Source organism: Eremomyces bilateralis (assembly GCF_010015585.1).
Source record: "Eremomyces bilateralis CBS 781.70 unplaced genomic scaffold P152scaffold_21, whole genome shotgun sequence".
Classification (NCBI taxonomy): domain Eukaryota; kingdom Fungi; phylum Ascomycota; class Dothideomycetes; order Eremomycetales; family Eremomycetaceae; genus Eremomyces; species Eremomyces bilateralis.
This window is the reverse complement of record NW_022985087.1, coordinates 54,094-81,322: the sequence shown is the minus strand read 5'-3', so window position 1 is coordinate 81,322 and position 27,229 is coordinate 54,094. Positions and strand designations below refer to the sequence as shown.

Below are 27,229 nucleotides of genomic sequence, written 5' to 3'. Positions count from 1 at the left end.
ACGCGATGACCCACTGACGTCTCCCCGAAACCTGCGTAGATGTAAACAACACTTCCAGTCGGTTTCTATAATTCTATTGTTCTCCAACGCTACCATTCCTCCAGTAAATAACTTACGGTACTGTTCTGGCCCTCTGAGCTTTAAATATTGGCACCATAGTCGCAAATCCCTATGGCCGAACCACCATCGAAACGAGTGCGGTATACTCCTCGCAAATCGGGTGCCGACGACCGCGATACCAACAAGCGGACTCCATTCACAGATGTAGGCCCTTGATATGCCCTTTCTTTTTCGACCTCTGACTTGTCAAGCTCCATAACTTAGCGAACGTCATTCGAAACCCCGCGACACCCTCTGAACGGGCGTCCAGTCGCCAGCCAGCTTCAGCGTTCAAAATCCCCGTTCGGACGCCCGGAAGCTTATCACGCGGGCCGCGAACGATTTCTCGGTCTCGACTACAGCGAAGCACCAAACCGACTACTCCCCATGCGATCCGCGCATATCAGCAAAGGATTGACCGGGCAGGGACCCCGGGAAGAGATCGACGAAAGAGTGGGAGATTGCAGAGGGAGACTCCGAGGGACACTCTACGAAACCTGAGTAGACGTGTGTATCCCCTTTCTTGCGCCTCCAAACTTGCTTGCGCTCTGATGAATGTTCTAATTTCCTTACGGTGTAGTCCTTGCCGCACGTACCGCACCGATAGAGCCGTCTCCAGCTGCTATCCCCTCAACCAAGCGTCGCAGAAATGGATTCGAGGATTTCTTCGACGAGCCTGACGAGGCACCGCCCCGTCTCTCGCTCCCTTTAAACGCGCTGGAAGATGACGACAGTTTCCACGAGAAAGTCCCACGTTTTTCGGTCAACCTGGATGAAGATGAAGAAGACGATGACGAAGCCACAGTGGCAGCTCTATCCCAGAGCTCGGCAAAAACAGCGCGTTCGGCAAGGGATGTGGAAATGGGCCGACGACAAGATCTTTCGAGGTTTAGTTTGGGTGGGTTGGCGCTGGAGACCTTGAGCGATCGTTTCGGTGATATGGAAGAATACGAGATGGACGAACAGACAGCCAATCTCACCGGGGTCCTGGAGCACATCGGAATGGAAGATACCCAAGCATTCTTGGAGGAGATTGGTGCGATGGAAGACGAGTGCGCATTCCCAGACGCCGGTTGGAATCGTCGCTAACATCAAATAGTGATACAACACAGCAGGTCCAGGCAATTCTGCGGAGAGAGTCTAGACTGGATGCTGAGCGCCGTTCCTCGTCGCCTTCGGATGGTAACACTACGACATTTCAGTTCCGCGTTCCCGAGAGGCGACAGGAGTCCCCACAACCCGAATCACCCGCGCAATCGGATCCGGGGGGGTTTACACAGCAGGACGAAACGCAACTAAGCGAAGGTGACTCGGACGGTTCGGAAATGGTGGAAGAAGTGGTTTCGGCTTCCCTAAACAATCGGATTCCAACACCACAGAACACACATTTTCTGGTGCAGGATGATGCTATGAGGAACAGCCCGGAACGCTCTCCAGTAAAGCGAGGCCCGGAGCCAAAGAAGATATCGAAATTTGGCAAGCCCTATGGGTCGTTTCCGCCATCCGTCATCAAACGACTGGCAACAGCAACGGCCAAATCCTGCGGCATCGCCAATGGAAAACTGGGAAAAGACACGTTGCTAGCTATTTCCCAAGCTAGCGATTGGTTTTTCGAACAGGTTGCTGAAGACCTTGCAAGCTATGCCGATCACGCCGGCCGAAAAACGATCGAGGAGTCGGACATGCTTGCTCTCATGAGAAGGTAGGGCTCGAGGAACTTGACAACGGATGACCGCTGACAACCTCTTCCAGACAACGGCAGACGAGTGCATCGAATACGCCCTTTTCGCTGGCGCAACGATTTCTTCCTCGGGAGCTGATTCAAGAAATACGAATGACTGCGCCGATCAAGGCTCGAAAAAGGAAGAAGAACCGCATGGCGACAATCACAGAGGAGCCGGAGTAGTCCCTGTTCGTTTTGACCGTCGTTACACCACCTTGGAATAAACTGGAGAGCGTGTTGGGTCACAACCTTTCTCTTGGATTACCACTGTCTGCTGTGTCGAACTCGACCAGCGGACCCAGCAAGAGGTTTTTTAACCACCATCCACAACATGACAGAGGTAGCTAGACTAAGGCCATACCTGGATACATGGTGTTAGAAATATGGTGGTGTGGAAGGGAAAGGATCCAGTCACATACCATGTAACCACGTATTGAAGGTGGTTGTTGCTGAGCTTCACCTCCGAGGCTCGGCCGATAGGAATACCTCTTTCTTCTCTCGCGTATGAATTTAAGAAACTTGCTTCTATAAATATGATTAACCAGGCGCACGGTGGCGGCGAGTGAATGCTTGACATACCCATTGTTTCTTCAATCCAAACTGGCTGGCTGCCAGCCCATTTGGCCATCTCATGGACATCCGGAAAGTACCACTCACCCTTCTCCGGCTGATTATCCGGGGTGAACATATTCTTCTTCCACGGTTCCCGTAACAATCCCTCGACCGTAACCACGCCACGCGGGAGTGGCTCCTCCGCACTTTTGGTGCTTGCCCTCGCGGCGGCCTCCCTAGCTCGTTGATCTTTCAATCTCTTCGGTATCCAGCCTCGATTGACGAGGATGGTACTCCCTTCCCCTTCACGCTCCAAGGGTGTGATTACGAAGTATCCGTTTTCTTCTTCGTTGATCCGCGGGCCCACCAGCATCTCCTGGTCATGGCGGAATCGACCGGTTGCCGTTACCCTCCGATGGTCGAAGTCGCCCACGGCAGAAGGGTCAATCTTGGGCGGCAATGGGAGAGGAGGACGAAGCAGACGGTCTTCGTATTTTGCGATGAGATCGACCTTCCATGATAGCCGCTGAACTTGCCATGTACCGAGGGCGAACGCGGTGAGAGGGATGAGAGCTAGGAACATGTCAATCAGATGAAAGTGGTCTCTAGGAAGGACACATACCAAGCAGGATGAGCCCAGGACCATGTCGCTGACCGCTGCGAACCAGCACGGCCGGCTGGTCAATTACCGACGAGAAATTGGGGTCATCACCGGCATTATGCGAGGAGCTATTGCGGCCCTGGGAATGAAGTCGTCGCAATTGCCTGGTGGGCAAGAATTGGAGCCTCTGACATTTCGAGCATTGGAAGCCGCCGGTCAACCAACGAGCAAAGGTTCTTGGACCGAGAGACATAGCTTAAAGAATTGCAATGCCCATCCCCTGATTGTGGTTTCCACGTTCACGTTCACGTTCACGTTCACTGTCACTGTCGATACTCGATGTCAATTGTCCAAAGCTCCAGCCAAGTCCAAGCAGAGACCGCAACATCCGATTCACATTCGGCCGTTCGCTTTATTCCATACGCTATGACCCCTGTCTACCCCACAAAAATATTGTCTTCCAGTTTGTTGAACGAAAATCTCCAGTGCTAGAAATTCCCCAATATTCTGATCTGCATTCACTCGAACCCATCTGCAAAAGCTAAAATTACAAGAACCTGACCAGTACAAGATGTCGGAAGCAGATAAGGAGTTATCGGGGAAGAAGCGGAAGCGAACGGTTGATGACGAGCAATCGAGCAGCCGCAAAGATGAGGTGAAGGCCAAACGAAGCAAGAAGTCGAAGTCCAAGGGCGAGTCTAAGTCTGAGGGCGAGTCCAAGTCCAAGGGCGAGTCCAAGTCCAAGGATGAGTCCAAGTCCAAAGTCGAGTCCAAGTCCGAAGACGAGCCCAAGGCCAAGACCGAGTCCAAGTCCAAGTCCAAGTCCAAATCCAAATCCAAGTCCAAGGGCGATTCCAAGTCCAAAGACGAGTCCAAGATTGAGTCCAAGTCCGAGGTGGAGCCCAAGATCGAGTCCAAGATCGAGTCCAAGTCTAAGAGCGAGTCTAAGTCCGAGGGCGAATCCAAGTCCAAGGATGCCGAACCCGTGATTGCAGCGGATCCCCCTAAACACGAAGAAGGGCAGAATCAGTCGGCGGGCAAGGAATCAATGAAGGGCCAGAAGTTCATTGTATTCGTTGGTAAGCTACATTCTAAACATTTCTGAGGGAAGAGTTGTTCCTAACACAACCCAGGAAATCTACCATACACGACCACGACCGAAGCGCTCAATAAGCACTTCGAGAAGTTGAAGCCTGCTTCCGTTCGTCATGCCACGAAGAAGGAAACCGGAAAGTCCAAGGGGTTCGCTTTTCTGGAGTTCGATCATTACGATCGCATGAAGACATGTCTCAAACTCTATCACCATACCGAATTCGATGATGGAACCTCCCCAGCTCGGAAAATCAACGTGGAGCTGACGGTCGGAGGAGGAGGTTCGAAAAGCAAATTCCGAAAGGAGAAGATCAAGGAGAAGAACACGAAGTTGACTGAGCAGCGGAAGCGGAGGATGGTTGAGGAGCAGAAACAGAAACTCGCCAAGGAGGATAAGGAGAAGAAGGAGAAGGAGAACAACTCTGGGAAGGACGATACTGCACCGAGTTCGAAAAAGAAACCGCGAGATCAATCGAAACCTTCCAGTTCGGCGCCAGAGCTCCCTACCCCCAAGGAGTCAGGCCGTCCAGAGGGTATTCATCCCAGCCGGCTGTCAAGGGTCGACCATTAATCAAACCGAAGGTTTCGCGTTCATGCCGTCATTTAGACTCATAGACGATTATGATACCCCAGAAATGACCTTTTCATTTGTTAAATCGAGGCCCGCTTGATTGAGTAGGGTGATTCGTTACTAGTGGCTCCAAAAGCCATCATTCACGCCGATCCAACCGATCAGAACAGCATCCAATCCCCATACGCCAGATGCCATGCACGATATATACAAGACACATATGGTACAGATCTACATTCGCTCCACCACGGAATTAACTCCGGTCCAAGGGGCCTTTCCAATCTTTGACGTGCTCTGTGATGACCCTGGCCGCGTCCTCTGCTGTGAAATTCCGTCCAATTGCCTCGACGAAATCTCCTTCCGGATCTAGGTGACCAACATTAGCCCTGGGCATGCGCAATGGACACGCGGGTTGGACCGGCTTACCCATGAGATAGAAGTATATGCTGTGATCCACTAGGTAATCTTGACCGGGTTTCACATGCTCCGGCGTGGAGAAGTAGACGCGATATGCCTTGCAAGTCTGCTTGATCTCCTCATATGAACCCGTCAATCCGATAATATCCGGGTGAAATTCCGCAAGATACTCCTTCAGTATCGCGGGGCTATCTCGTGCTGGGTCGCAGGTGAGCATGACGGCTCGTAGCACGTTGCCCACTTTTTGTTTTGTGAGATCGATCATGACCGCCATTTTATCGAGCTCATCGGGACAGATATCTGGACAATTGGAAAAGCCGAAGTAAACCTGATGCCTTGTTAGATCTTCCATGTCGAACCATTCTAATATGACACCTACCAGTGCGTACTTCCCCTTCATATCCTCACTTGAGAACGGATTCCCGTCATGGTCGACCAAGTGAAAGGGTCCACCAACTTTGGGCTTTCCAATTCCCTTCGTCTGCTCGGCAAGACGCTTCCTTTCTAAGCGGGCCTTTTCACTCTCAAAGAAAATGATGAGACCGATGCCCGTTATGACAAATACCACGGCAGCTTTCCACGAGAACACCTATTGCCCACGAATTAGCCGTTCATCCTCCACGATGCACATTCGACATTCGACATACCCCCGTCTTATGTCTCGATTTGGCTTCCTGCACACTCTTGTAGTACTGTGCGGTCGTGTGGGAGAACAATCGAGGTTTGGACTCGCATCTTGTCCAGTGTATAGGTCGCCGTAATGAGTCATAAGCGTTTCGGGGTAGAAGACTTCCAAAGCCTCGTTGCTGGTTGCGACAGAGTTGGGATTGCCGTGGTGCCAAACTCCTCACGTTTGATGACAGGGTCACCACGTTCCGTTTTGACGCCATTGTTGCACCGCTGGGAAGGCTAGGACTTGAGGAAGGTTGGAATTGACGTGTTCCTGATCAAAAGATCCGAGTAGACTTGCGATCAAGCATCACCAGATCTAGATGTCCAGTAGGCAATAATGGATCCTTGGATCTTGATACTTCGAAGCACAGACGTGGAAGCGTAAAGTTTCGAGGCATCAAGGCTCTAAGGCAGAAATACATTCTGATTCTCCATGTCAACTCCGCTCTCACAACGGCCGTTCTAAGGTATGATGACAGTTTCACATTTCCTCTGACAAAGGGAAACCGTTCAAGGTCATCTTCATCTTGAAGCGCAGAGTACTGGAGATATATCATGCTCCTAGTGCTTGCTCAACTCAGAAGAGTTGATTATGAGTACCTACGGACATTCCGATGGCGGTTTAGAGGGCGGTATATCCTGTTGAACCAGCATATTTTCCTGGATCCAAGATCTTATTCGTCAGCATCATGTTTTTCCTCTAGATTTATGTTCCCATTGTTAAGTCAGAATCGCTTGTACAACTCCTTTGAGAAGTGGGGGCATACGAAAGGCTATACTGTGACCGAAAAATGCAGCTCAAGCAATGTTTTATCTCTCTCGAGTTTACGGGTCTCAATACATGATCTCATTGAACCGGCTTGTTCCAAAGGTTCCTGTTGTTCACTTCAAGGAATCACATATTCCGGCTGCCGACGCCTGAACATGCGGCTTTGCACATGGAATAAGATGTTAACCGTGTCTTTGGTTTTCGGGAATCGAGATCCAAGGGGAGATAAATCGCTCTGTTGCTCGAAAACTAGACATTATTCACCATAGGGCGTACAGTACCAGCATATCCGAGCAAGGAGGATCACCCAATTCTCCGGTACAATGGGACAATAGGATAAATGGATCAGCGTCCGAGTTCCGAGTATCGAAGATCAATCTTCTCATCCAACCAGGTTCCTAGGTCCTACACATATCTAAACGTGGACCGCCCTTTTGATGCGCCAATTCCTTCTAGAACACCGTAAATCCCTTCTAGAATCCCGTCAGTATCGTACTGGTTCCTATCGGTGCGAATTGGCCATCCATTGTGCCACGACTGAGAGATGGATGAAGGCTCCAAGGATTTGCAACTTGCGAGGGAAGCAGCTGCCGGCAGTCAGATCGTAATATTATTGCTTGATTACTCCGTAGGTGGATTCGCTTTCGGCCTGCCGTCTTTGTCCAACCGGTCACCACCCTCACTGAATCCCTCATTTCAACTGCCCTTCTCAAACACTGGAGGAACCGGCCTGCTCCGTTGCTCGGCTAGGGCGGATCAGTATCCGAGTACTACTCCGTACGTAAGGTCCTAAATATATCCCACCAACAAATCGTTATTACATATTATCCTCGTTATAAGGAGCCGACGAGCAGGGGACGGTTGGCCATGGTTTCTGCGAGCAAGCGGCAAGTGGATACCTGCCCAAATGAGACAGTTACTATCACTCGGTTATTAGTAGATCGAGAAGCAGGTGGTGATTTAGGCGTTTAGCATAATTTGGCCACCCCGGCCGGCTCTCATAGGCCACAGCAAAGAATGTGTGGCGTGCAGCCACACGCAGATCGCCCTCGGAGATAATCCCACATTGGTGGGGAAACCATCGACCTTCCAGAAAAGGCAAGCCTCCGTTGGAGATTGACAATTTGACATGTGGATGGCTTGGGCTAACCAGCAGGGTTCGTAGTCGGGTATGTACACCGTACACGGTTACTGTACCAACCCTGCTCCCGAACTGCCAGTCTGTATTCCGTATGTAACCTCATGATTGCCGAGCATGCCCCAAGCATCCAATTACATGTCTGGATTCTCGAAGGATCATAATAGACAGTACAAACCCTGCAGGAGAACGGGCCATTACAGATGTCCCGTGTGCGTCAGTGCGTGAGACTGGGTGAATATCGAGTAGTCGACCAATTATTAATTTTATGGCACCTTCTCTTCTAACTTCGTCCTTGGAGCGGAATGATTATGTGAGGATGTCGCTCGCATATACGGATATCCTGTTGTTACTTGTTACGTACGGGAAGAGAACAAAGTTATGGTCTATGTATGACTGATGGGTGGTCGGAAATTGGAATAGCGATGAAGTCGCAACTCCCAGCCCCCCACCTGCACCATGGCACACTGACCAGGACAGCATTTTGAGGCTTGGAGCTTATTGCTCGACCCGTTACGCCACAACGGCTTCTATCGACGACAGACCACAGAATTGATGTGAGCAGCGCAGTCTGGTTGGTGAAGCACAACGTCAATCTTTTGCTTGGGGGGTCTTTCAGTGCGGAACCTTGCCGTATTATGGGAAAACCGTTTGCCACACATATAGCAATGTCTCTGAGCAACCGAGAATGTAACGGGTCAAAGACCCAAGCTGAATCTGAATTCTGAACTGATAAAGCTAGGCAAGCGGTAGAGGGGGAGAGCATGAGATTTCTTCGGGGACCTCCGCCTCCATTAACACGGTATGTTTGTATTAGGTACGCAAAATTGCAAGTTACCAATTCCGCTCTTACCCATTGTCACAGATGACAGGTCCCACGATTTAGCATCGTAACCTTGTTGGAGCCTTTGGGGCTAGAGGTTCCGGCGCTCAGCACCACCGCAACGGCTGGAACATAATTACGCCACTATCAAAAGCTTGTTCCCTCCTTGGGGGATTAGCTTGATTATGGTACTAATGCACAGGATGCACTACTGCCGCTTAACATCCTAGCGCAGGCGTTCCGAAGGTTACAAAATCGAATTCTCCCTTTCTCGGTGCTCCCCCATTTCCGCTTCCAATATCATTACCGATTTACAGTATTGCCACCCCAGTCCTCAACCGTGTGTGATGTGTCGCGGCAAGAATGGTTACCTGGGGGCTGGGGTGGCATTCAATGGCTCAATACATCGATGATCAAGATCATGGTCACCACCCGTCTGCCATTCCTCCTACCACTTAGGTCTTATAGGTCCTCCGGTTAAGTTCTGGACGTAAAGTGGAATTACCTACGACTCACCAGACTTGCGCCAAATTAGTAGGTCCAAACATCATTGTAGGCTAACTTCCTTCGCTTCATCGCTTGTCTAAGCAAAAGACACCATAGAGTCGTTCAGTAGCGGTTTCTTCCGCCCCACGTCTGGACTCCTGGCTGAAAATGTGCGATCTAGCCCTGGATAGTCGATCCATATCACCAACCTTCGTACTTTCGCTTACCACCCATTGCTCGAATCCTTTCCAGGATTGGCAGGAGGAGGTGGCCGACTTGCAGGTGATTTGAAGCACCTCCTCCATTGAACCAGCGGTTGGGTTGGAACTAGACGGGCAAAATGAATATCAAGTAATGTATGCCAGGCTTGCCAGCATATCCCTTCCTTGTTCCTTGCATCGTTGCAGGGTGGGCTGGACCCACTACTGTGTAGGGGCATTCAACCTTCGTTCCAGGGCTCCAGGGTCCTGATAAAGGATATCAGGTTGAAGCCGTCCCAGGCCTAGGAGGGCCGATGATCGTCGGGGTCCATACCTGATGCGAAACCGCGGCACGTCCAGTCACTCCAGAGTCCAGCCTCTCAGGTTCCATTGCTTTGGGCGCGAAGCTTGGAAACGATCTGGGATGCAACCAGGATAATCAAACCATATCCCTCTACGTCTTGGCTATATTATTCTTATCCTCCCCCGCGCTCGCAATCGCGACTTTCTCTCCGAGAACCACGTCTTTAGGAGCATCGTCCGTTTCTCACTGAGACCTTTGGACGCGTCGTTCAGCCTATGTTTTGAGATTCTAGCTACCCATATCAGCATACCGTGATAGGGTGGCATACTCTCCAGCATGAGTGAAAGGGAAACGCCCCAGGCGGCCCCGTAAGTGGTGCAATGGCATATCTACTCCTGAGACCACCATAGCTGACAAAGTATTAGAGTGGGCGCGACTGAATATGACGAGAAAATCGATTCCAAGCAGGGCTATGAGCTGGACACCACGGAGTTCCGCAATGACGGAGTGGGCGCCGATGAGAAGGAGCCGGAAGGTTTCAACTTCATCGACGACCCATTCCGCCCCTTCGACGATCTTCCAGACGAGCGCGACTGGATTGTGACCTTCCGTGCCATCTTCGTGGGCTGCATTTGTGGTGCTCTGGTCAATGCGAGCAACGTCTACCTAGGTCTCAAGACTGGATGGACGTTCACTGCGAATTTGTTCGGCGTAAGTTTCGCTCGTCTATGCTGGGCCAATGGAAGTTAACTCACTGTTGCACATTAGGCCATTGCTGGTTTCGCAGTCCTCAAGTTCCTTTCCAAGACGTTTGGCAATATTCCTTTCCTCGGAGGATCATTCGGACCGCGTGAGAACAACATCGTTCAGACCGCAGCCACCGCATCTGGAGGCATGTCCAATGCCTTCGTGTCTGCTCTCCCCGCGTTGTATCAGCTCAACCTGCTGGAAACCCCCCAGGCGGACTTCTGGCGCATTGTTGGATTCACCGCCGTGGGTGGTTACTTCGGATTCTTCTTTGCAACCCCTCGTAAGTGCCACGAAGTGTTGGTTTCGAATGTAACTAATGTTTTGCAGTACGTAAATTCTTTATCATTTATGTGGCTCGCGAGCTCCGACTCATTTTCCCAACGGCTTCTGCAACGGCCATGACCATTCGCAGCATGCACCTGGCTGCCACGGGAGAGGCCGCTGCCAAGCTCAAGATGGTAGCCCTCAGCTGGTCTTTTTCTGCTGCTTTAATACTTCGAGTGGTCTCGCAATATGCCGTTGGTATCCTGTGGGACTGGCACATCTTCACTTGGTTCTTTATCTGGGGCAACTACAACAACGGTGCCATTGCCGCTGAGAACTGGTTCTGGGTGATTGAGTTCACCCCTGCTTTCATCGGTGCTGGTATGCTTGTGGGATTGAACGTTGCAATCTCCTTCTATGCTGGCAGTGTCATTGCCTGGGGTCTTATTGGACCCGTCCTGGTCCGTACTGGCTACGCGTTTGGCACCCCCGCGTCGGAAGATCCGAAATGGGAGGGATATATCTCCTACGCGTCCCTGAGCGCAAAGTTCTCTACGAAGGACAATCCTAGCCCGCGTTATTGGATGTTGTGGCCCGGTGTCCTCTGCATGATTGCCGTGTCCTTTGCCGAGTTAGCGATGCAATGGCGCATCTTCGTCATCGGAGGCAAGGCCATCTATCGGGGTGTCCAGAAGGGAATCTATGAATTATCCAAGAAGTCTGGCCGCGAGATCACCTCTCTGCGTGGAAAAGGCGACCAGAAACCGGAAGACGCCGTCCTCGACCCTGCGGACCCGAGCGAAAGAGTTAAGATGTGGATGTACCTCCCGGGTCTCCTAATTACCATCATCTGCATTTGCGTTGTCATGGGCGTACAGTTTGACATGCCGGTCGGCGAATCCCTCCTTTCCGTCTTCCTGGCATTCTTCTTTTCCTTCCTCGCCATTCAGTGCACCGGTGTCACCGACGTTACCCCTCTCACCGCCGCGTCCAAGGCTTCTCAGATTGTCCTTGGAGGAGCTACGAAGGGCGAGAACTGGGATATTACCAAGGCTCAGCGACTCAACCTTCTGGGCGGTACGGTGGCCAACCTGGCTGCTAACCAATCGACCGATCTGGTGGCCGATTTCCGTGTGGGGTTTTTGCTCCGCACCCCCCCGAACCAGCAATGGCTTGCTCAAGGTATTGGCACGATCGTTGCCGTTTTCCTTGCTCCCGCCATGTTCATGCTCTTTGCTAAAGCGTAAGTGACCCTCTCTCTACTCCCAGCACCAGCGCTAACTCTTCAACCAGTTACCCATGTATCCTTGATGCTGAAATCGAGGATTGCCCCTTCTCTTACCCGTCCGTTGCAGCCTGGCGTGCAACTGCTGTTGCTGTCACCGACCCAACATTCCCCATTCCAGCCTCGTCCGGAATCTTCGCCATTGTTTTCTCCATTGTCGGAGTGATTATGGTCCTCATCCGCCACTATGTTTGGACTGGGCGCCTCGAATGGGTGCGGACCTATCATCCAAACATGATGTGCGTTGCCCTCGCATTCGTCCTGCCGCAGTCTACCTATGGCTGGGCGATGATTATGGGTTCGGTGCCTGCTTATTTCTGGGCGAAGAAATTCCCCCACTCATTTGACATCTATGCATACGCGATTGCGGCAGGTTTGATTGCTGGAGAAGGAATTGGTGGTGTCATCAACGCCATTTTCCAGATCGCCGGCATTAGTGGAGATGTGTATGGGACGAACATTGCGTGCCCTGGAGATGCGTGCTGATTGCATCCGATTGCAATGCTTGCATTATTTATCAATATCCGTCATTTCAGATTTCAGTCTTGTTATGTGGTATGGCAACGACTGATAATGAACGGTCTAATTCAAGAAATTGTCACTTTGTTTGTTGCTGCCGTGAAAATTTAATAGTACAATTCCGATCGGTCTGCCAATAAGTAGCTCTAGGAACGATAGTCGTTGAGAACTCAAATATGCCCTCGGAATCAACCCTTTGTCCATGGTAAGGGAATGCGCCATGTCTTCTGACGTAGCCGCTTGCCAAATACGACGAGGACCGAAGTTCCTACAAGACCAAGTACGAGAGCAATGCTGGCCAGTAAACCTGTTCCGCCGTCGTATCCCATCATCGCGAATAGTTTTCGGGAGAAGACCGGGAACGTACACGACGTGACTGCTCGACTGACTTGAACTGCTGCGATAGCACTGGCCTCATACAGTGGGTACGCATCGCCGAGATATTTGAAAATTGCAAAACTGATGATGGTACTTGCGAATCCGACAAATGCTGCACCAATGTTGACATAGGCAGGGTGCCACTTGTTTTGAACCGAATACCCAAACAAGAAGAGCCCTAATGGAAGGAAGACGGCGGCTGGAAACATGTAACCGAAGACCTTCTCAGGTTTTAATATATGGCGTCTTTCGGACTCGATCCTGCTCAAAGCTAGTTCGGACTCGATCGCGCTCACAATCGATGCACCCCTGGTGAAGATTGAATTGGCATGGTGGGAGTGTGGCTGCTCACAGCAATGTGAGTGGTGACAGTTGGGGGTGAGCTGCCCTAGTTGTCCTTGCACACCACCGTTGGAATCGAGAGTTTCGATATATTGGGTTACCTGACTCTGGTCTGTTTCGGCCGCGAACTTCGGCTCTGACGTGACCGACCGGCTTCTCTTCTCTTTGACATAATCCCATAACTTTTTGGCACCATTTTCCATCCAAGGTGCTAGAATGGACGGGATTAGGCAACCAACTCCTAGCCATATGAAATTGAGAGATCCTTTGATGGGCGTTTGACCGTATGCCTCGGTCCAGATCGATGGAAAGACCGAGAAGATGATGAAAGATACTCCGAACCCGAGTCCGTAGTATACCGCTATGAATTGGAGGATCGGCTGGGTCACGAGAAACTTGACCGAACGGCGAGCACAGTGCCACATCGTTCGCCTTAAATCTTCGGAATCCTCGACGTCGTATTGGGTGCGTGGTGGACGTCCGCCTCTGATTTTGGAGATCTTTGTGGCCTCTCTTCGAAGCAATGTTGGAGGGTAGGTCTCGGGAAGGAAGGTCGCGACGATGACGAGGGCAATTCCATTCAGAACGGACGTGCCATGGAACAGCGTTCTCCAATGAAACTTTTCGCTGCAAATGGCACCTAATATCGGACCGATCACCATCCCGCTAATTGAGAAGGTGCTATACACCGATATGGCTTTCATGCGGTCGTCGGAGGAGAAGGTATCGCTGAGCACGGCTATGGCGACAGATTGTCCTCCGTTTCCGCCCATTCCACTGAAGAAGCGAGCCGCTATCAACAGCGTAGCAGATCTGGAAAGCCCACAGACCAGATTTCCGAGGGAGAAGAGTACCATTGCGGTGGTGATTGTCCAATATCTTCCAAGCTGCTCGGAAATGGGGCAGAATATCAACGGTCCAACGGCATATGAGAGTGCGAAAACCGAGTAAATCAATTGCATTCTCTCTTTTGAGTCGATGCTCAGCGTTTCTGCAATGGCTGGTACATTCGGCGTCACCATTGCTGATGCAATTGAGGTGGAGAAGACGGCACTAGAAACGACGATGACGGCGCGCCATTTGTGCGAAGGTTTCCAATTCAGAGGATGGTCTTTGTCGTCATCTCCGTTCCAAAAAATCTGTACGACTATGTCAGTCACTCGAATTTCTAACTGTTTCGTAGCCATGAGAACGCATGGGCTGCTGGCTTTGTAGAATGGACCTACTCTATCGTTGCTGGAAATCTTGAATTCCGAACAACTGGCACTTCTATTGCGTATGATGGTATCCAGTTGGCTGGAAGCTGCACTTTCATCGACCTGACAGCGTGATTCTTGTCGCATCTGGCTATCCGCAGCCGTGGTGACGGCTGTGGCGAAGCTCTCTACACTAGACATGATGGGAAATGTCCGACCTGGTTTCATGAGCTGCTAAGAGACTATCACTTAATGAATAACGATTGGAGTTGCGGATAACGAAAGAAAATAATAATATGCCCTTTGAGACACTAGCGAAGGCAATTCTAAGACGTGACAACAATGCATACGGGATTTAAGAAAGGTTCTCGCATGCTGCATCGCAGTATTCTGGAAAGAACGGCTGGCAACGTCGTCTGGTGTCATCGGGAAAGTTCGGGCACTCTTTCCTTGTGGGCTATGTTGGATGTTTCCGTTGTTAGGCGAAGTACTAGATTGGGACAGTCCGTATGAGTTTAGTTTGGGTTCGACAGTGACGAGCAATGTTTTCGACCATGAAGATCATTCCCACGGAGTGGTTGTGAGAAATGGTCGAGTCAGTTATGGCAAGGTCTGACTCTTCAGTTGGACTGGGAACAGCAGCACATCGATCACGTAGCATTCAGGAAAGACCGGGATGCAAAATCGGCTGCGAGGAACAGCACATGTAGTTTAATTTGCTCCCCCGAAAGCCAACTCCTGAGGAAAAATTCTCTGCTTTCTGAACAGCCATCAGCAGTTTCCCTTTCATGTCACACACGAATGAGAAGGCAGTGGATACCTTGATAGGAATCCATAAGGTCTTATCTCATAGACGCAAGAACGCGACCTTATTGATGACGTTCTTGCACAGTTCCAACCTTCACATTCCATGTATCGTGATAGATGGGTGTGGAGTTGACGGGCACTCCACGTGAATGAGGTTCACGAAGATCTGACCCCGTCGACAAAGTCCACACCACAGCGATGCGCGAAATGGGTTGGCTAGACCGCGAGAAGCTGGCGCCAGAGAGTCGATCCCCTCAACCGAGACTCGGAGTGAGTTCATTGATGTCTTCATTTCCATTCCCTGCAAGCAGGGCACTGGAATTGAAAAGGGAACAACGCCGGCATCGACATTTCACTGTATACGGAGTTAATATCACACACCACCCTAGTATGGATTGAGTTCAACATACCGGCTAGATCCTAATGAGGCGAATTCGGAGCGATTGGACATAGTTTTCAAGATTTCTTGCCCTTTTTTGATTTCTTGGAAGGATCGGCATCTTTGGCCGGCCCTTTCAGGAGGGCTTCAAAGGTTGCATGAGCGCTACGAGGCACTTTCCCGGACTTTGAACGTTCTGCTGACATGTAAGAATATTGACTGCAGTTTTAGATACCGAGAGAACTTACTCGCGCTCTTGGATGAAGTGCCCTTCTCAAACGTCGCTGCAGAATCCGTATTGCTGTCCCTGTTGTGGGCGGATTGAGAATCATCCCACATGTCGCTGGCTTTCTTTCTCTTCCGGCTAAGATTCTGATCAGAGGGCAGGTTGTGATGGCCTCCTGTAGAATCTTCGGATCCGGAAGCTTCACTGTTGGCCATCTTCGCCTCTAGTTCAGCTAGCTTCGCCTTTGCGGCCCCCATTTCCTGAGCCACCATCTTCCTCTCCTGATCTAAACGATCATTCCCGGAAAGAGCATGACGAACAATTCTACCGGCCGCCGCCTTATCCAAGCTCATGTTTTCCCTCTTTTTTGTAGGCCCAGCTTCGGCATCCTTGATCTTCTCGAAATACTGTCGTACCCTTGCAAGCTCATGGAATACTGGGTGATCCTTGGCATTGACGTTGGAGAGACGCAAGGAGGAAAAGATGATAGACTCGATTGTATAACAGATGAGGACATAAAGTTTAGCTTTGTCCAGGAGCGGAAGTTTGCTCGATGACTTGGATACCGATGACTTGAGGATGGGAAGCAAACCACCTTCAAGGTCATCAATATTGCCGGAGAGGGTTGCAATAAGATCCTCTAAATCAGGAGCTTCTGCCATTTTGAAGGTACTCCGATTGAACCGGATATTCTAGAACAGAAGTCTAGTATTGATTTGATGTGAGGTGTTTTTATACGGATGTGAAGAAGAAAGATGAAGAATGAAGAATGAAAGGCGAGACGGCGAATTCCGTTGCCGGGGTCCAGAGAGTCGTCTCCTGCTAATTATTAGAACTTAAGCTGGGAGGGCTGAGGGAGATTCCCGGTCATGTCGGTATCCTGATTGATATTATTACAGTTGTTCCTCCGTCCTTCAATCTTTTCACTACTGTTATTGGCTCCATTCAACGTGGGGTCTTTATGAAGCTGAATTCCGTTGCGTCATCCATGATTTCCAAAGTATCTTGAACCATCAGTCAACCTGCCGCTCCACGCTCGTGGTTGTCCGCCGCCATGGTGGCTGTTGGCCAACCTGGTTCGTGGTCACACTTGTCAAAGACCAAGGCAAATATTGGGCCAGAGATACGCGGCCTCTGTCTATGAGAGGGCAGCGTGGCCTTTCCCATACCGGTACTGTCTATATCCTCGAAGTCTTACATACAAGACTAATCGACGCAGAATGTCTCGATCCTTTGCGTCCAGGAACGAGCCGGACACATCACCGGAAGAGGAGCATATAGAGGAGCATGCACGCATAGCACAGCAATATGGCGAGGAGGAGGTCACAAATAAGCGCATTCATATACTTGGAATTGGATCCATAGGCAAACTGGTTGCGCATACACTCCGCGGTCTACCCTCTCCTCCCCCGATCTCCTTGCTCCTACATCGACGTGGTTTAATCGAAAGTTGGAAGGCGCAAGGAGAAGCCATCAACGTAACCACGCGAGGTACCACCGAATCACGGCGTGGTTTCGATATTGAGCTGGCGGTACCGCCTGTGGTAAGCCACGGACAGGTGGTTGCGCACCAAGATGAAGAGAGCGACTCCGAATGGATCGACAACCTGGTGCTGACGGTCAAGGCGAACAGCACCTTTTCCGCTTTGATGTCGGTCAAGCATCGTTTGAGAAGAGAATCTACCATTCTGTTTCTTCAAAACGGTATGGGCATTGTTGAAGAAGTGAAGGAACGCGTGTTCCCTGACCCTGAATCTCGACCTCATTTCGTCCTCGGAATCACGTCCCATGGCGTTCGCGCTGAAGGCGATTGGACTGTTACGCATGCCGGTTACGGAACTACGGTGCTCGGCCTGGTCAAGCGCGATGACGGCGATCGGTCATACCCACCGACTGCCAAATATCTCATTCGAACCTTTCTTCGGGCCCCGGTACTCGCAGCGGTCGCTTCAAGTCCCACCGAGCTCCTGCAAATCCAACTCGAGAAACTCGTCGTTAACTCGGTAATCAACCCGATGACGGCCTTATTGGACTGTCGGAACGGTGCTTTGAAGCATAACTTTGATGTCACTCGGGCAATGCGGCTCTTGATCGCTGAAGCGTGCGTGGTCATTCGTGCTTTACCGGAACTTCAAGGTATTCCCGACATTGCCTCACGGTTTTCCGCCGAACGATTGGAGACTATGGTTGTGGCAGTTGCCGATCGGACGAAAGAGAACATGAGCTCGATGTTGGTCGATGTCAGGGCAGGCAGAAATCCGGAGACTCCCTATATTAACGGGTATCTTGTCAAAAGAGGTGAGGAACTGGGGATCCAATGTGTCATCCAGTATTTCGTCAAGGCTCTTGTGGAGGCGAAACAGAATATGATCCTCCAAGAGATCAATCAAGGGATCCCCTTGGTAGGCTGAGATGTTCAAGAGGGTCTGTATGGGCTGTACTGGCTCGATGCGAAGAGGATTTTCCGTAGAATTGGGATCATGACATAAATTAATTACTTGTAACTAGCTCATACGGTACTATGACAGTGCAACAGTGCTGTAATACTTGATCGTGGATCCTTTCGTGGACTCGTAGCTATTCTGTGCTGGTCCGCCACCAGGACTTAAGCCGATGCCGACGGCTAATTCCGCGATTTCGGGTTCTTTGGGCTTCAGAACTTCATCGGCAGAACTTCAATCCGAATAATTCCAGAGTCCATTTGCCATCGAACCTCTGCTGTTATCTTCAACTCAGATCTCTTTCCTCATAACTCCATCCGTTCCATCAACCTCACCCTTCCTATTCAACATGCCTCGTCAATCTCGTGGTTCCGCCCCTCCTCGGCGCCCGACTGCTGCTCCAGCACGACCGGCTGCTCCTCCGCAGCGCCCCCAACAGCGATCTGCTTCCACTGTGGCTCATCCTCCGGCTGCTAAGGCTCCGACTGCTGTTCAACAGCAAGCTGCACCACCAGCTCAATCCGCCGGTCCTGGTCTCTTCGGTCAGATGGCCTCGACCGCAGCGTACGTCTTTGCACCATCCCTCCCCACGGCAGTCCGCCCATCGACACCCACCTGAGACGGGAATGGCAAGGCATTCATTTGAGCGATACTGACCTACCCTGATTATTAGTGGTGTTGCCGTTGGATCCTCAATCGGTCACGCAGTTGGCGGGTTTTTCGGTGGCGGTTCCTCCCAAGCGGCACCCGAGGCGGCGCAGACTTCCCCAGCCGATCCCTACAACACCAACGCAACCCAGCAAGAACAATCATGGGGGGCCGCTGGATCCTGTGAGAATGATGCGAAGAGCTTCCGGTCTTGCATGGATCAGAATAAGGTATGTCCCTCCAGTCGGCTGGATCTGTTCGACATGCTGACATCTCCAGGGTGACTTGACGGTTTGCGGATGGTATCTCGACCAACTCAAGGCTTGCCAACAGGCCGCAAGCCCGTATTAATCGTCCTTATGGACCGCTAGGTTGGTCACATGGAGGAGAATGAAAATGAGCACGTCGTGAAATCGTACCAAGCATTTGCACGCGTTGGAACATGTATTCTATAGCTTCAATACACACACACATCTCGGGACGACAGTACATGCGCAATAGCGAAAATGAGACTGATATTCTATTGTACAAATCGCCTTACAGCTGAATTGGCCGTGCCAAGTTTAGAGCCGCCGTGTTTGACGTCTAGATCGTCACATGTCCCTAGGAAAACCCGTGTTACACCCCCGCGATGTATTGCAATTCCAAAAGCGAACCGCCCCGTATGGATATCTCGCTTGCCTCCCTCAATACTGGATCGGAGGCGACCTATCTTCTCCTCAGCTGTGCCCCCTTCTTGGGCGTGAATGTATTCGTCCCATCCGGATTTGACTCCTCCACCATTCCCCATAATCTCCATGGATGGATTTTCCCATGTAGGACCATCTGTTGGATGACCACATATTCGTTCTGATCTCGGACTCGAGGCTTCTCCCATATCGGACTTGTCGTGTCGACGTACCGTTTGCTGGACGGCCCAGGCGTCCCGCGATATAGTTTCTGACGTGATTCGATTCGAACAATGACCTGACGGACCAAATTGACATCCCGGGTTTTATTCCCAGTTTTGATGAAATGCGGTATCTCGGCCACCTTGTCGGATATAACTTGGAGGCGCTTGTAGTCGGAATTCCAGTGGAGGATCTCGGTCGGCTTGCGATTGCCCAGGCGCGTGTTGAGAGATAATCGAAGAGCTTCGGTTGTATATTTCTCAATCGCAGGCTTATTCCCCCTATGCCCTGTCAGTATCACCGTGGGAGGTGCGATGGATGGTGATTTGTCTTACTCTGCAAATGCAACATGCATGAAATGATGAAGATCTCGAGCGATCACTTTGAGTTTTCGTTTACGACTGTCCAATTTGGGTTTCAGATGCTTAGCAGCCCCAAACCATGTCATGAATTTGAGCCTTCGGTTGTCAGCATCGAGTTCGTTGAGGAACACCCGTTCGACACCTACCGGCCCCAGCCCTCCACACTGCTCCAGGTTCGAAGCCATTGCATTTTGGCCCAAACTTTCAGTTCGCGAGACCAAACCGGTCGGTTATGGCCTGTAGGTGGAATAAAGGTCCCTTGATCCCACTGTCAGTGTGAGCAGTGAAGTGACGAGAAGGAGCCATACCTGAGATCAACCCAAAATCTTTGTTCTCCAAGCCATGGCCTGCTCGCATTGCCGACTTTCTTTGGACCGTTGGTGATTTATCCGCCGGCATCTTTACGTCCAGCTGCGCCATTTGCGCCATTGCTCGTAGACTCGGTCCATGGCTGAAATATCGAATGGAAGTTGAACGGAATGGTCGGCGGGAGAACCGCGATGCGGTGGAAACAGGTATTGAAGGCGGCATTTCAAGCGTTCGCAAGGAGTCACTAGGGTCAAGTAATGGACTAAAGGTAGAAGGGCCTTTGTCGTCTCATAATTGAAGGTACCCGCAACTAAGTGCTCCTTAACATTTGAATTGGAGCATTCGATGAATCTGATGAAGTTCATCCAGCCAAGCCCATGCTGCGCCACAGGCGCCACAGATGAAGACTTGGTTGGTACCTTAGTGCCTTACTATGCTAGCGTGTAGTTCAGTTCGCTCATCCGCCTCCTATTCTATCTGGGCGATGACACTACAATTTCCTCATCTGCGTCTATGGCATTTATCATTTATGACCATCAAGCACGCCGACTATGCGGCATGATGGTCTGAATCGATGACCAACGGCGTTTGGGCCTCCCGTTGAGTGCCGTCTTGGTTCTTTCCGGTGTCAGAGTTCCCACCCACTGCCTCCGAACCGTCAAACATTATTATCCCGAGAGTCAACTGGGATGTTCTATTGTTGATTTCTCATATATGCCCTTATCCTAGTTCTCCACATGGCTCTCGTGAGATTCTTCGGAGACCACTCATGCGGGATCAGTTGGCGTCAGAAACGCCCAATAACCGAAGTTGACCGACTCCAGCCATGATGTAGAATGAGAGAAATCCAATATATGAAGCCGATTGTGCCTGTAACTGGCTTGGCCAACTGTCGTCGATACCATTTGAGCAAGTCATAGAAATAAACTTGCTACGTCCAGAACCTCCACTGTTAATGTGTTCTTCATCGCTCCTTTGTCCCCCTATCAATCCCTATTCCCTGCTGACTCGCTTGCTCGAACACCATGGTTGGATTTGATCCAAGTCACCAGGCAGCAGCATTTCGATTGCCTTGAAGAACCATAGGGGCCCAGTTCAGGAAGAAACCACGAAACTCAGTCTATCCTTTCCATATTCAAGATGGCTCCACCGACTCTAGATTCTCTTCCGCTCGACCCAGCATTGCTCTCTCTTTCCATGACTCCTCTGATGGAACCAATCATCGGGGAGGAACTGGAATCGGCCCTCAATTCGGCCCCTTTTCTCAACCTCCCCGGGGCGTTGAATCCTCGTGATGTAGCTTCACTGTGTGGTCAACATCTTAGACCGAGGCTACTGTACCGGACGGGTCTCCTAGATCCGAATATACTTCAGGCTGCTGACCTTGAACGGCATAACATCAAACGAATCTTTGACCTGCGCGGTGTGGAGGACCGCGCCAAATTTCCGGATCCACATATCGACGGCGTGGAAAATGTTTGGCTACCAAGTACGGCGCCGATGATGACGGTGGATCCGACGCTATTCGGGGAGAGAAACGTATCCGGCGTGTCTAACGAAGACAGCCACGTCTACGATGGGATGACGAGAGGATTTCTGAAACTGTATGAAGGCATATTGGAGGTCCACACTCCCAGTTTTCGGGCAGTGATGGAACACGTGAGAGATCGCCCAGAAGACGGGTTACTGTTCCATTGCTCTGGTTAGACAACCTCGCGACTTTCTTTGGAGACTTATTTTGAGCGATTATTGACTTTGTCGTAGCTGGAAAAGACCGAACTGGCGTCCTTGCTGCACTTCTACAGATGCTAGCAGCGGTCCCACCGACTAATATTGCAGCAGACTACACGGTGACGCGAATCGGAATCGAGCCCGCCCGGACTCGTCTTCTAGCAATGCTCTCCAAAAGCGGCACGGGTGTGTCCGTTGAACGCCCGGGGACCCTAGCGATTGGATCGGTACATCCGCAGACCATGTTTGCGTTCGTAGAATTGGTGGAGAACCGATGGGGTTCTGCAGAGGGCTATTGCGAGAAGATGCTCGGGCTTCAACCAGAGGACATTTCGAGAATAAAGAGCAATCTAAGGCCGATATAGCTCTACCCAATTATGGCGACAGGCACATCACAAGGAAAGACCAATATGGTATAGGGGAGTCAATGGACTATTAATGTTCATCGCTATCATCATATTCGTACAAATCCATGCAATCGTGAACCCGATCAATCTTCGAAAGGTGTCCTTTGAAGCCAGAAGAGCACTCCCATAAGTGCCTTCAACGACTTCCCGACCACCAGGGTATTCCATGCCTCGAATGGAGGTATTCCGTTCCATAACATTCGTCCTTATTGAATCCTTGCAGCATGACAGGAAAAGCTTCCGTGCACTCATCGAACCCGTGGCCGATGATCAAGCTTCAGAACCATCCTGTTGGTCGGTACTATGACGAACGCCTTCGGCTACGTCATCCCGACAAATGGGGCAGACTCCACGCCTCGAAACGAGCCATTCCGTCCTATCAGTTAGTCAGTACGGTCCTCGTAAGGATGATAGGAAAGACTTACACGCAATCCTTATGGAACTCATGGCCACATGGAAGAGTCATGACCAGACAGATGCCTTCAACGTAGTCCTCGCAACAAACCGGGCAGGTTTTCTGTGGATAATGAGGAATAGGAAAACGGGAATTAAAGTCATCTGGCTCCTCATAATTCTGAAGCCATTCCGGAATGGACTCGGGGTAGAACGTCTCCTGGCTAAAGTCGCTCACGTCGCTAGCATCACTAGGCCAATGTGCCCACGGGACTATTCGACGGAGGACGCGTTTCCAGACTGGTCGTCTGGAGTGGAGAGGTTGGAATTGGACTGATTGTCTAGCTTGGAATGACCAGACAGGCGTTCGCTTGCTCGGGATCCAGGGGTTTCTCGCTGCTTCTGCGTCTTGGTCGGCTTGCTGCCCCTTAAGCCAATCAAGCGCTCGACCAGGTGTTTCGCTCCAGCTGACCCGCTTGGATGGATCAGCGTGTAGCTGCCGGCCTCGTGGTCGGGCTTGCGGTCGGGTTTGAGGTCGGGCTTGCGGTCCGGCTTGCGGTCCGGCTTGCGCTTGCGCTTGCGCTGGGCCTTTGCCTCGAAGGCTCGGCCCCGCTGCTCCATCGCGAACTCCCGAAGAAGGCCGCCAAGCTGGATACAAGTACTGTTCATCGGGTGCCGATGAGGATGGTCCCGGATCCATTGCGCCAAATCCGAATATGTCCGGATTCTGTTACTCTTATTAGTTATGGCGGTGGAGCGAGGGTATGGACTTACCTGATGAAACCTTGATAGAAGCGGTGTGCGTTCGTCGACTTGTGAAGTTGACGGTTCAAGAGGGGAAGGTGTTTGCACAGGAGGCGCGTATTCTCTGGATTGAGATGGTTGATGTTCGCGGTATACACGAACTGGTAGTTGTTCAACGATCTTCTTAGGTGCCCGCCAATGCCTCCGGCGAATACGATTACGCAGTACAAGTAATCCATAGACAACTGTGAGAGTGATTAATGGAGATACCACTAGAACTAACAGAGTGTCAAGAAAGGGGGATGATGAGATAGAAGTCGGGGTTAAAGTGACCCAGACTCCTAGCTGAAGGTTTTGTTGTGATTGGTTCGTTTTCGAATCTTTGTGAGGATGGATGTATTGACGAGAAAATTGCGTGGGGGGAATGTCGTCGTTGGGGGAGGACGGCAAATCGTTTGGGCCGGACCCTGAAACGTGTATACCCAACCATGAAGTAAACGAATGCCCTTTGTTCGTGGTTGGGACGGCACTTCTAAGTGCAGCACCGTTGGTCACACAAGAGACCCCTTTGTATTCTCCACTTTCAGGAGTAATGACGCATTCGCTTGGTCGGATCGACTTCCCCTGAACAATGTTGGAAGGCTCTTTTTGACGGAGATCGTCATTGAATCCATTTCGATTTCCCGGTTCTTCTGACTCCACGGCATCAGGAAACGGGTGAAGGTTACGCCAATTACGAACCCCATCCATGAACCCGTTTGAATCTTGGTCCAATGTCACTGACGATGATCCAGGCGATTTACCAACTCTCGGTTTTATGCCAGAGCGTCCATTGCTTGTTTCCTCCAACCGACTAGTGGACAGCCGGTTCGAATCACCGAAATCAGTTGGAATGTTGGATTCCTCCATCGATTTCGCTGATAAGCCCGACCGTGTCCGGCCTGGAAGGGGTGCTCTACGAATGAACAACCCATAGAGCCACTGGGTGAGGGATGGAGATTGGCGACCTCGCAATTGGGAATTCGGTGGATATGCAGAAACTCCTGACCGAGATGTAGGATGACTTCCATCTTGCTCTGGGACATCAGAGGCACGGTTAGACGGTGCCCAGCGAGCGTCGACTCCATCGTGGCTTGGAAGTATACCATCCATCGGCATCACTACCGGAGTCAAAGTTGAGAGCAGATGAGCAGTCGTATAGCTCGTGAATATGGCCGGTATGGACACATTCGAGGTATCGCCGTTGGCGTACATGGTCACGAGTGGTCCTCCAGGAACATGGTCGCCAACCATGAGCGCAACAGCTCCTCGACGTTGAGCCCACATTGTCTTGTCAAAGAAGCTGCATCCACCCCTGGAAATGAGGACCACTTTTCCGAATATCTCTCCTGACTCTTGCAAAAATCGAACATCTCTCCTGGGGCCAACCCTATTCCGATGGGCTCCGCCTACTGTAGGCTTCACGTTTGAAGGGCTGATTGTCGGATCCACGGTTTCCCCCTCCGTGAGCTGACTCTTGGAGTTGGTCGTTCCTTTGGATAATCCTTCCATTTGTCGATCGCCAGAACTCCTTTCGTTCTGCCAGTCTTCGGAGTCGGAGACCCTTCCAAGCTTTTCACTCCACCCCGGAATATCCGTACATCCAAGTTCTCCGTTAGGTAGGGTGCTGCCGTCCCGACTTTTTCTCCGTAATGGACTGTCGTCCGTAAACCCAGGAGCAATCCATAACTGTCCATTCAAACCCGTTGAGGGCAATAGAGGTCCAAACGCCGCAGGTCTGGCCAAGAAAAAGGTCGAATTGTCGTTTGTGAGGCTGATGATCGCCGAAGGCGCAAAGAGTGGGGTGTGGAAGGAGAAGAGCGAGCGCAAGCTTCCTGAGCGGTTAGGTCCGCCATACCCTGGTTGCCAACCTGAATCGCCGAAAGGAGACGTATCGGACTCGAACCGGGAGGGGAGACGAACGTTGATCAGAAGGACGATCGATATGATCAGGCCACAGAGGGTCAAAAGAAGTCGTAAAGGAGTCATGATGCTCATAGGGGAGACACCGATTCAAGGATCATCATCAAGGGTACTATAACCCATATCATCTGGTATTCCATAAACCATCAAAAGAACGGAATGCTTGGACTGTTCGAAGTCTTTCGGTTTGGGAGGTTATATACGGCAGAGCGGGGAAGTGGTGGGAGATCATTCATCCATAAGAGAAGTTCGACCAATCTATAAAGAAGAGGGAGTCACAAAGGCTAACTTAGACGCCCGAAGACAGGAGGGCCTCCTTAGCGTGAGAACCAAGTCAAGCCAAATGAAACAGAAAAATGGAGGGAGGAAGTCAAGGTGAGGTTTGATGTTTTGATGACGATCGATGCAGCTGGTCGAACTGTAGGAACTCCTCGTTCAGTGGAGAAGCTGATGTCCGTGCGCTATCATGATGCCCTGGCGGCCTGGCCCCTGCGGCCTGCGGTCTGCCAGCCACCCAGCCTGGGTCTGCCAGCCTGTCTCTGCCTCAGTCCTCAGGCGACAAGGCGATAAGGTGAGAAGATAAGGATCGCAGACACATCATTTAACGATGACAGGGCGAGGGGGTGGGGGAGGAGTAGGACCAGTGGTCATCATATAATTACCGTCAGATTACCTTGTGCCTTGGTACCTTTGATTTCCCTTCCATTTGCACCCTTCAACAAATCTTGCCTACCATTATGCTTTCCCCTTTGCGGGGGATTGGTCTTCAATTTGGACTCTCTCAGGGTCAAATGCGAATCAAGCCTTTGTTCTGTACTAATCTCGTAACCTCGTATGTGCGCTGAGCTAAAATGTTACAAGCGTATGGCGCAGAAAAGATGAAAGTTCTTGTTAGCTATGATCAATTCTCTTCCACACAATACTATTATGCAATATTTTCCAGCCCCCGATGTTGATTTACATTGGATGCTGCTATTCATTGGCCTCCTTGGAGGTTACATAACATCGAGGGTGAGGTATGGCCAGCTCCTTATCCACCGAAGTCCCGATCTACCCACTTGTGTATGTTTTACTACTGGTAGATAACATCCTCGCTTTCTGGGCGAAGCTGTTCATTGTGGGTGGTGTATCGACGGGTGAATATGTCCTTCCATCTCCCTGGTACAGGGTACTCTAGCCTCTAGCCATGATTTACGATGTATACGATATCAATGTGGACATGTGTTCTTCGCGGACCCCGCGTAGTTGTTGAGCCAAGCTATTACCGTTGAAAGGATGCATTCTGTACTCTGTATGTCACCGAGTCCAGCAGTCAGCCCGGCTTCACTTTACGATAGACACCCCACGAGTCTGGTGCAATCTATTAGATCGGAGGAATCATGATTTCAGGGGGTTGTCTGGCCGCTTTTTCCAGCTCTATGGATTACGAGTCAGGGAAATCCTTCTTTGCCAGACTTAATCGATGAATACCAGAGTATTCGAAGGGATGATGGGCTGCCCGACATGCTAAGTATCTGTCCCGGCTCGATGAATCTATGCTCCGCATTCCTCCCTCAGATGCAGCGATTCCACTTTTCCTCGGGAGGTTTGACAGCTGCTTGGATTCGCTCCCGTACACTTAACATTTCACCAAAGTTCGATGGCGCAGTACTAAAAATCGATGGTACAGAAAACGGAAATATTTCGTCCGCAGCCGTCTGCATGTACAAGCTGACTCGGGATGTTAGTCTCCAGAGAAGCGGATGAGCC

At 50.9% G+C, this 27,229-nt stretch overlaps 14 protein-coding genes across 14 annotated transcripts; 7 read left to right on the top strand and 7 right to left on the bottom strand.

Annotated features, from left to right (window-relative positions):
• Positions 1 to 65: 65 nt before the first annotated feature.
• Positions 66 to 2,005, top strand: P152DRAFT_484232 (uncharacterized protein; the record flags this gene model as incomplete). The annotated part of the gene is made up of 5 exons (XM_033681995.1): positions 66 to 264; positions 312 to 606; positions 680 to 1,151; positions 1,199 to 1,801; positions 1,852 to 2,005. The coding sequence occupies exons 1-5, from the start codon at positions 172 to 174 to the stop codon at positions 2,003 to 2,005; spliced, it is 1,617 nt and encodes a 538-aa protein (XP_033531508.1). The 5' UTR covers positions 66 to 171.
• On the bottom strand, positions 1,945 to 3,387 carry P152DRAFT_141695 (COX1 assembly protein). Its single transcript, XM_033673859.1, has 4 exons — positions 2,997 to 3,387; positions 2,402 to 2,947; positions 2,242 to 2,347; positions 1,945 to 2,183 (listed from the first exon to the last, which is right to left on the bottom strand). Exons 1-4 carry the CDS (start codon positions 3,226 to 3,228, stop codon positions 2,084 to 2,086), a joined length of 984 nt encoding a protein of 327 aa, XP_033531507.1. The 5' UTR covers positions 3,229 to 3,387; the 3' UTR covers positions 1,945 to 2,083.
• A 28-nt stretch (positions 3,388 to 3,415) lies between these two features.
• P152DRAFT_460973 (uncharacterized protein) lies at positions 3,416 to 4,824 on the top strand. Its single transcript, XM_033680026.1, has 2 exons — positions 3,416 to 4,054; positions 4,109 to 4,824. Exons 1-2 carry the CDS (start codon positions 3,547 to 3,549, stop codon positions 4,636 to 4,638), a joined length of 1,038 nt encoding a protein of 345 aa, XP_033531506.1. The 5' UTR covers positions 3,416 to 3,546; the 3' UTR covers positions 4,639 to 4,824.
• Positions 4,825 to 4,891: 67 nt separating this feature from the next.
• P152DRAFT_451536 (protein SCO1) lies at positions 4,892 to 5,945 on the bottom strand (the record flags this gene model as incomplete). Its single annotated transcript, XM_033678236.1, has 3 exons — positions 4,892 to 5,383; positions 5,435 to 5,644; positions 5,703 to 5,945. 3 exons carry the CDS (start codon positions 5,943 to 5,945, stop codon positions 4,892 to 4,894), a joined length of 945 nt encoding a protein of 314 aa, XP_033531505.1.
• Positions 5,946 to 7,969: 2,024 nt separating this feature from the next.
• P152DRAFT_460971 (uncharacterized protein) lies at positions 7,970 to 8,486 on the bottom strand. Its single transcript, XM_033680025.1, has one exon. It carries the CDS (start codon positions 8,398 to 8,400, stop codon positions 8,014 to 8,016), a length of 387 nt encoding a protein of 128 aa, XP_033531504.1. The 5' UTR covers positions 8,401 to 8,486; the 3' UTR covers positions 7,970 to 8,013.
• A 965-nt stretch (positions 8,487 to 9,451) lies between these two features.
• P152DRAFT_141643 (oligopeptide transporter) lies at positions 9,452 to 12,343 on the top strand. Its single transcript, XM_033673858.1, has 5 exons — positions 9,452 to 9,815; positions 9,873 to 10,158; positions 10,216 to 10,477; positions 10,525 to 11,704; positions 11,755 to 12,343. Exons 1-5 carry the CDS (start codon positions 9,784 to 9,786, stop codon positions 12,230 to 12,232), a joined length of 2,238 nt encoding a protein of 745 aa, XP_033531503.1. The 5' UTR covers positions 9,452 to 9,783; the 3' UTR covers positions 12,233 to 12,343.
• A 110-nt stretch (positions 12,344 to 12,453) lies between these two features.
• On the bottom strand, positions 12,454 to 14,172 carry P152DRAFT_402410 (MFS general substrate transporter; the record flags this gene model as incomplete). Its single annotated transcript, XM_033676651.1, has 2 exons — positions 12,454 to 12,952; positions 13,208 to 14,172. 2 exons carry the CDS (start codon positions 14,170 to 14,172, stop codon positions 12,454 to 12,456), a joined length of 1,464 nt encoding a protein of 487 aa, XP_033531502.1.
• Positions 14,173 to 15,444: 1,272 nt separating this feature from the next.
• P152DRAFT_451533 (uncharacterized protein) lies at positions 15,445 to 16,255 on the bottom strand (the record flags this gene model as incomplete). The annotated part of the gene is made up of 2 exons (XM_033678235.1): positions 15,445 to 15,563; positions 15,616 to 16,255. 2 exons carry the CDS (start codon positions 16,253 to 16,255, stop codon positions 15,445 to 15,447), a joined length of 759 nt encoding a protein of 252 aa, XP_033531501.1.
• A 211-nt stretch (positions 16,256 to 16,466) lies between these two features.
• P152DRAFT_440862 (2-dehydropantoate 2-reductase) lies at positions 16,467 to 18,133 on the top strand. The gene is made up of 2 exons (XM_033677682.1): positions 16,467 to 16,764; positions 16,813 to 18,133. Exon 2 carries the CDS (start codon positions 16,814 to 16,816, stop codon positions 18,002 to 18,004), a length of 1,191 nt encoding a protein of 396 aa, XP_033531500.1. The 5' UTR covers positions 16,467 to 16,764; position 16,813; the 3' UTR covers positions 18,005 to 18,133.
• Positions 18,134 to 18,383: 250 nt separating this feature from the next.
• P152DRAFT_508978 (uncharacterized protein) lies at positions 18,384 to 19,211 on the top strand (the record flags this gene model as incomplete). Its single annotated transcript, XM_033682609.1, has 3 exons — positions 18,384 to 18,598; positions 18,708 to 18,912; positions 18,962 to 19,211. The coding sequence occupies 3 exons, from the start codon at positions 18,384 to 18,386 to the stop codon at positions 19,031 to 19,033; spliced, it is 492 nt and encodes a 163-aa protein (XP_033531499.1). The 3' UTR covers positions 19,034 to 19,211.
• P152DRAFT_460965 (uncharacterized protein) lies at positions 19,144 to 20,564 on the bottom strand. The gene is made up of 4 exons (XM_033680024.1): positions 20,243 to 20,564; positions 20,081 to 20,192; positions 19,908 to 20,030; positions 19,144 to 19,853 (listed from the first exon to the last, which is right to left on the bottom strand). The coding sequence occupies exons 1-4, from the start codon at positions 20,463 to 20,465 to the stop codon at positions 19,391 to 19,393; spliced, it is 921 nt and encodes a 306-aa protein (XP_033531498.1). The 5' UTR covers positions 20,466 to 20,564; the 3' UTR covers positions 19,144 to 19,390.
• An 852-nt stretch (positions 20,565 to 21,416) lies between these two features.
• P152DRAFT_421853 (uncharacterized protein) lies at positions 21,417 to 22,393 on the top strand. Its single transcript, XM_033677177.1, has 3 exons — positions 21,417 to 21,793; positions 21,833 to 21,945; positions 22,008 to 22,393. Exons 1-3 carry the CDS (start codon positions 21,441 to 21,443, stop codon positions 22,337 to 22,339), a joined length of 798 nt encoding a protein of 265 aa, XP_033531497.1. The 5' UTR covers positions 21,417 to 21,440; the 3' UTR covers positions 22,340 to 22,393.
• Positions 22,394 to 22,717: 324 nt separating this feature from the next.
• On the bottom strand, positions 22,718 to 25,702 carry P152DRAFT_141576 (uncharacterized protein). The gene is made up of 2 exons (XM_033673857.1): positions 23,549 to 25,702; positions 22,718 to 23,501 (listed from the first exon to the last, which is right to left on the bottom strand). The coding sequence occupies exons 1-2, from the start codon at positions 25,553 to 25,555 to the stop codon at positions 22,803 to 22,805; spliced, it is 2,706 nt and encodes a 901-aa protein (XP_033531496.1). The 5' UTR covers positions 25,556 to 25,702; the 3' UTR covers positions 22,718 to 22,802.
• P152DRAFT_493555 (uncharacterized protein) lies at positions 25,506 to 27,226 on the top strand (the record flags this gene model as incomplete). Its single annotated transcript, XM_033682203.1, has 5 exons — positions 25,506 to 26,051; positions 26,266 to 26,312; positions 26,342 to 26,370; positions 26,424 to 26,542; positions 26,870 to 27,226. The coding sequence occupies exons 1-5, from the start codon at positions 25,947 to 25,949 to the stop codon at positions 27,224 to 27,226; spliced, it is 657 nt and encodes a 218-aa protein (XP_033531495.1). The 5' UTR covers positions 25,506 to 25,946.
• Positions 27,227 to 27,229: the final 3 nt, after the last annotated feature.

What these genes read in the sequence shown, in the direction of transcription:
- P152DRAFT_141695 (XM_033673859.1), bottom strand. Translation starts at nt 3,228, where the DNA reads ATGTCTCTCGGTCCAAGAACCTTTGCTCGTTGGTTGACCGGCGGCTTC. An exon ending in TCCTGGGCTCATCCTGCTTG is followed by an intron (nt 2,948 to 2,996) that starts GTATGTGTCCTT and finishes ACATGTTCCTAG; the next exon opens with CTCTCATCCCTCTCACCGCG. An exon ending in CTTCAATACGTGGTTACATG is followed by an intron (nt 2,184 to 2,241) that starts GTATGTGACTGG and finishes CCATGTATCCAG; the next exon opens with GTATGGCCTTAGTCTAGCTA.
- P152DRAFT_460973 (XM_033680026.1), top strand. Translation starts at nt 3,547, where the DNA reads ATGTCGGAAGCAGATAAGGAGTTATCGGGGAAGAAGCGGAAGCGAACG. An exon ending in GAAGTTCATTGTATTCGTTG is followed by an intron (nt 4,055 to 4,108) that starts GTAAGCTACATT and finishes AACACAACCCAG; the next exon opens with GAAATCTACCATACACGACC.
- P152DRAFT_460971 (XM_033680025.1), bottom strand. Translation starts at nt 8,400, where the DNA reads ATGCTCTCCCCCTCTACCGCTTGCCTAGCTTTATCAGTTCAGAATTCA.
- P152DRAFT_141643 (XM_033673858.1), top strand. Translation starts at nt 9,784, where the DNA reads ATGAGTGAAAGGGAAACGCCCCAGGCGGCCCC. An exon ending in ATTCTTCTTTGCAACCCCTC is followed by an intron (nt 10,478 to 10,524) that starts GTAAGTGCCACG and finishes AATGTTTTGCAG; the next exon opens with TACGTAAATTCTTTATCATT. An exon ending in TTCATGCTCTTTGCTAAAGC is followed by an intron (nt 11,705 to 11,754) that starts GTAAGTGACCCT and finishes CTCTTCAACCAG; the next exon opens with TTACCCATGTATCCTTGATG.
- P152DRAFT_440862 (XM_033677682.1), top strand. Translation starts at nt 16,814, where the DNA reads ATGTCTCGATCCTTTGCGTCCAGGAACGAGCCGGACACATCACCGGAA.
- P152DRAFT_460965 (XM_033680024.1), bottom strand. Translation starts at nt 20,465, where the DNA reads ATGCCGCCTTCAATACCTGTTTCCACCGCATCGCGGTTCTCCCGCCGA. An exon ending in AGATTTTGGGTTGATCTCAG is followed by an intron (nt 20,193 to 20,242) that starts GTATGGCTCCTT and finishes AGTGGGATCAAG; the next exon opens with GGACCTTTATTCCACCTACA. An exon ending in ATGCATGTTGCATTTGCAGA is followed by an intron (nt 19,854 to 19,907) that starts GTAAGACAAATC and finishes GACAGGGCATAG; the next exon opens with GGGGAATAAGCCTGCGATTG.
- P152DRAFT_421853 (XM_033677177.1), top strand. Translation starts at nt 21,441, where the DNA reads ATGACTCCTCTGATGGAACCAATCATCGGGGAGGAACTGGAATCGGCC. An exon ending in GAGAGAAACGTATCCGGCGT is followed by an intron (nt 21,794 to 21,832) that starts GTCTAACGAAGA and finishes TGGGATGACGAG; the next exon opens with AGGATTTCTGAAACTGTATG. An exon ending in GTTACTGTTCCATTGCTCTG is followed by an intron (nt 21,946 to 22,007) that starts GTTAGACAACCT and finishes ACTTTGTCGTAG; the next exon opens with CTGGAAAAGACCGAACTGGC.
- P152DRAFT_141576 (XM_033673857.1), bottom strand. Translation starts at nt 25,555, where the DNA reads ATGAGCATCATGACTCCTTTACGACTTCTTTTGACCCTCTGTGGCCTG. An exon ending in TTCTATCAAGGTTTCATCAG is followed by an intron (nt 23,502 to 23,548) that starts GTAAGTCCATAC and finishes TAAGAGTAACAG; the next exon opens with AATCCGGACATATTCGGATT.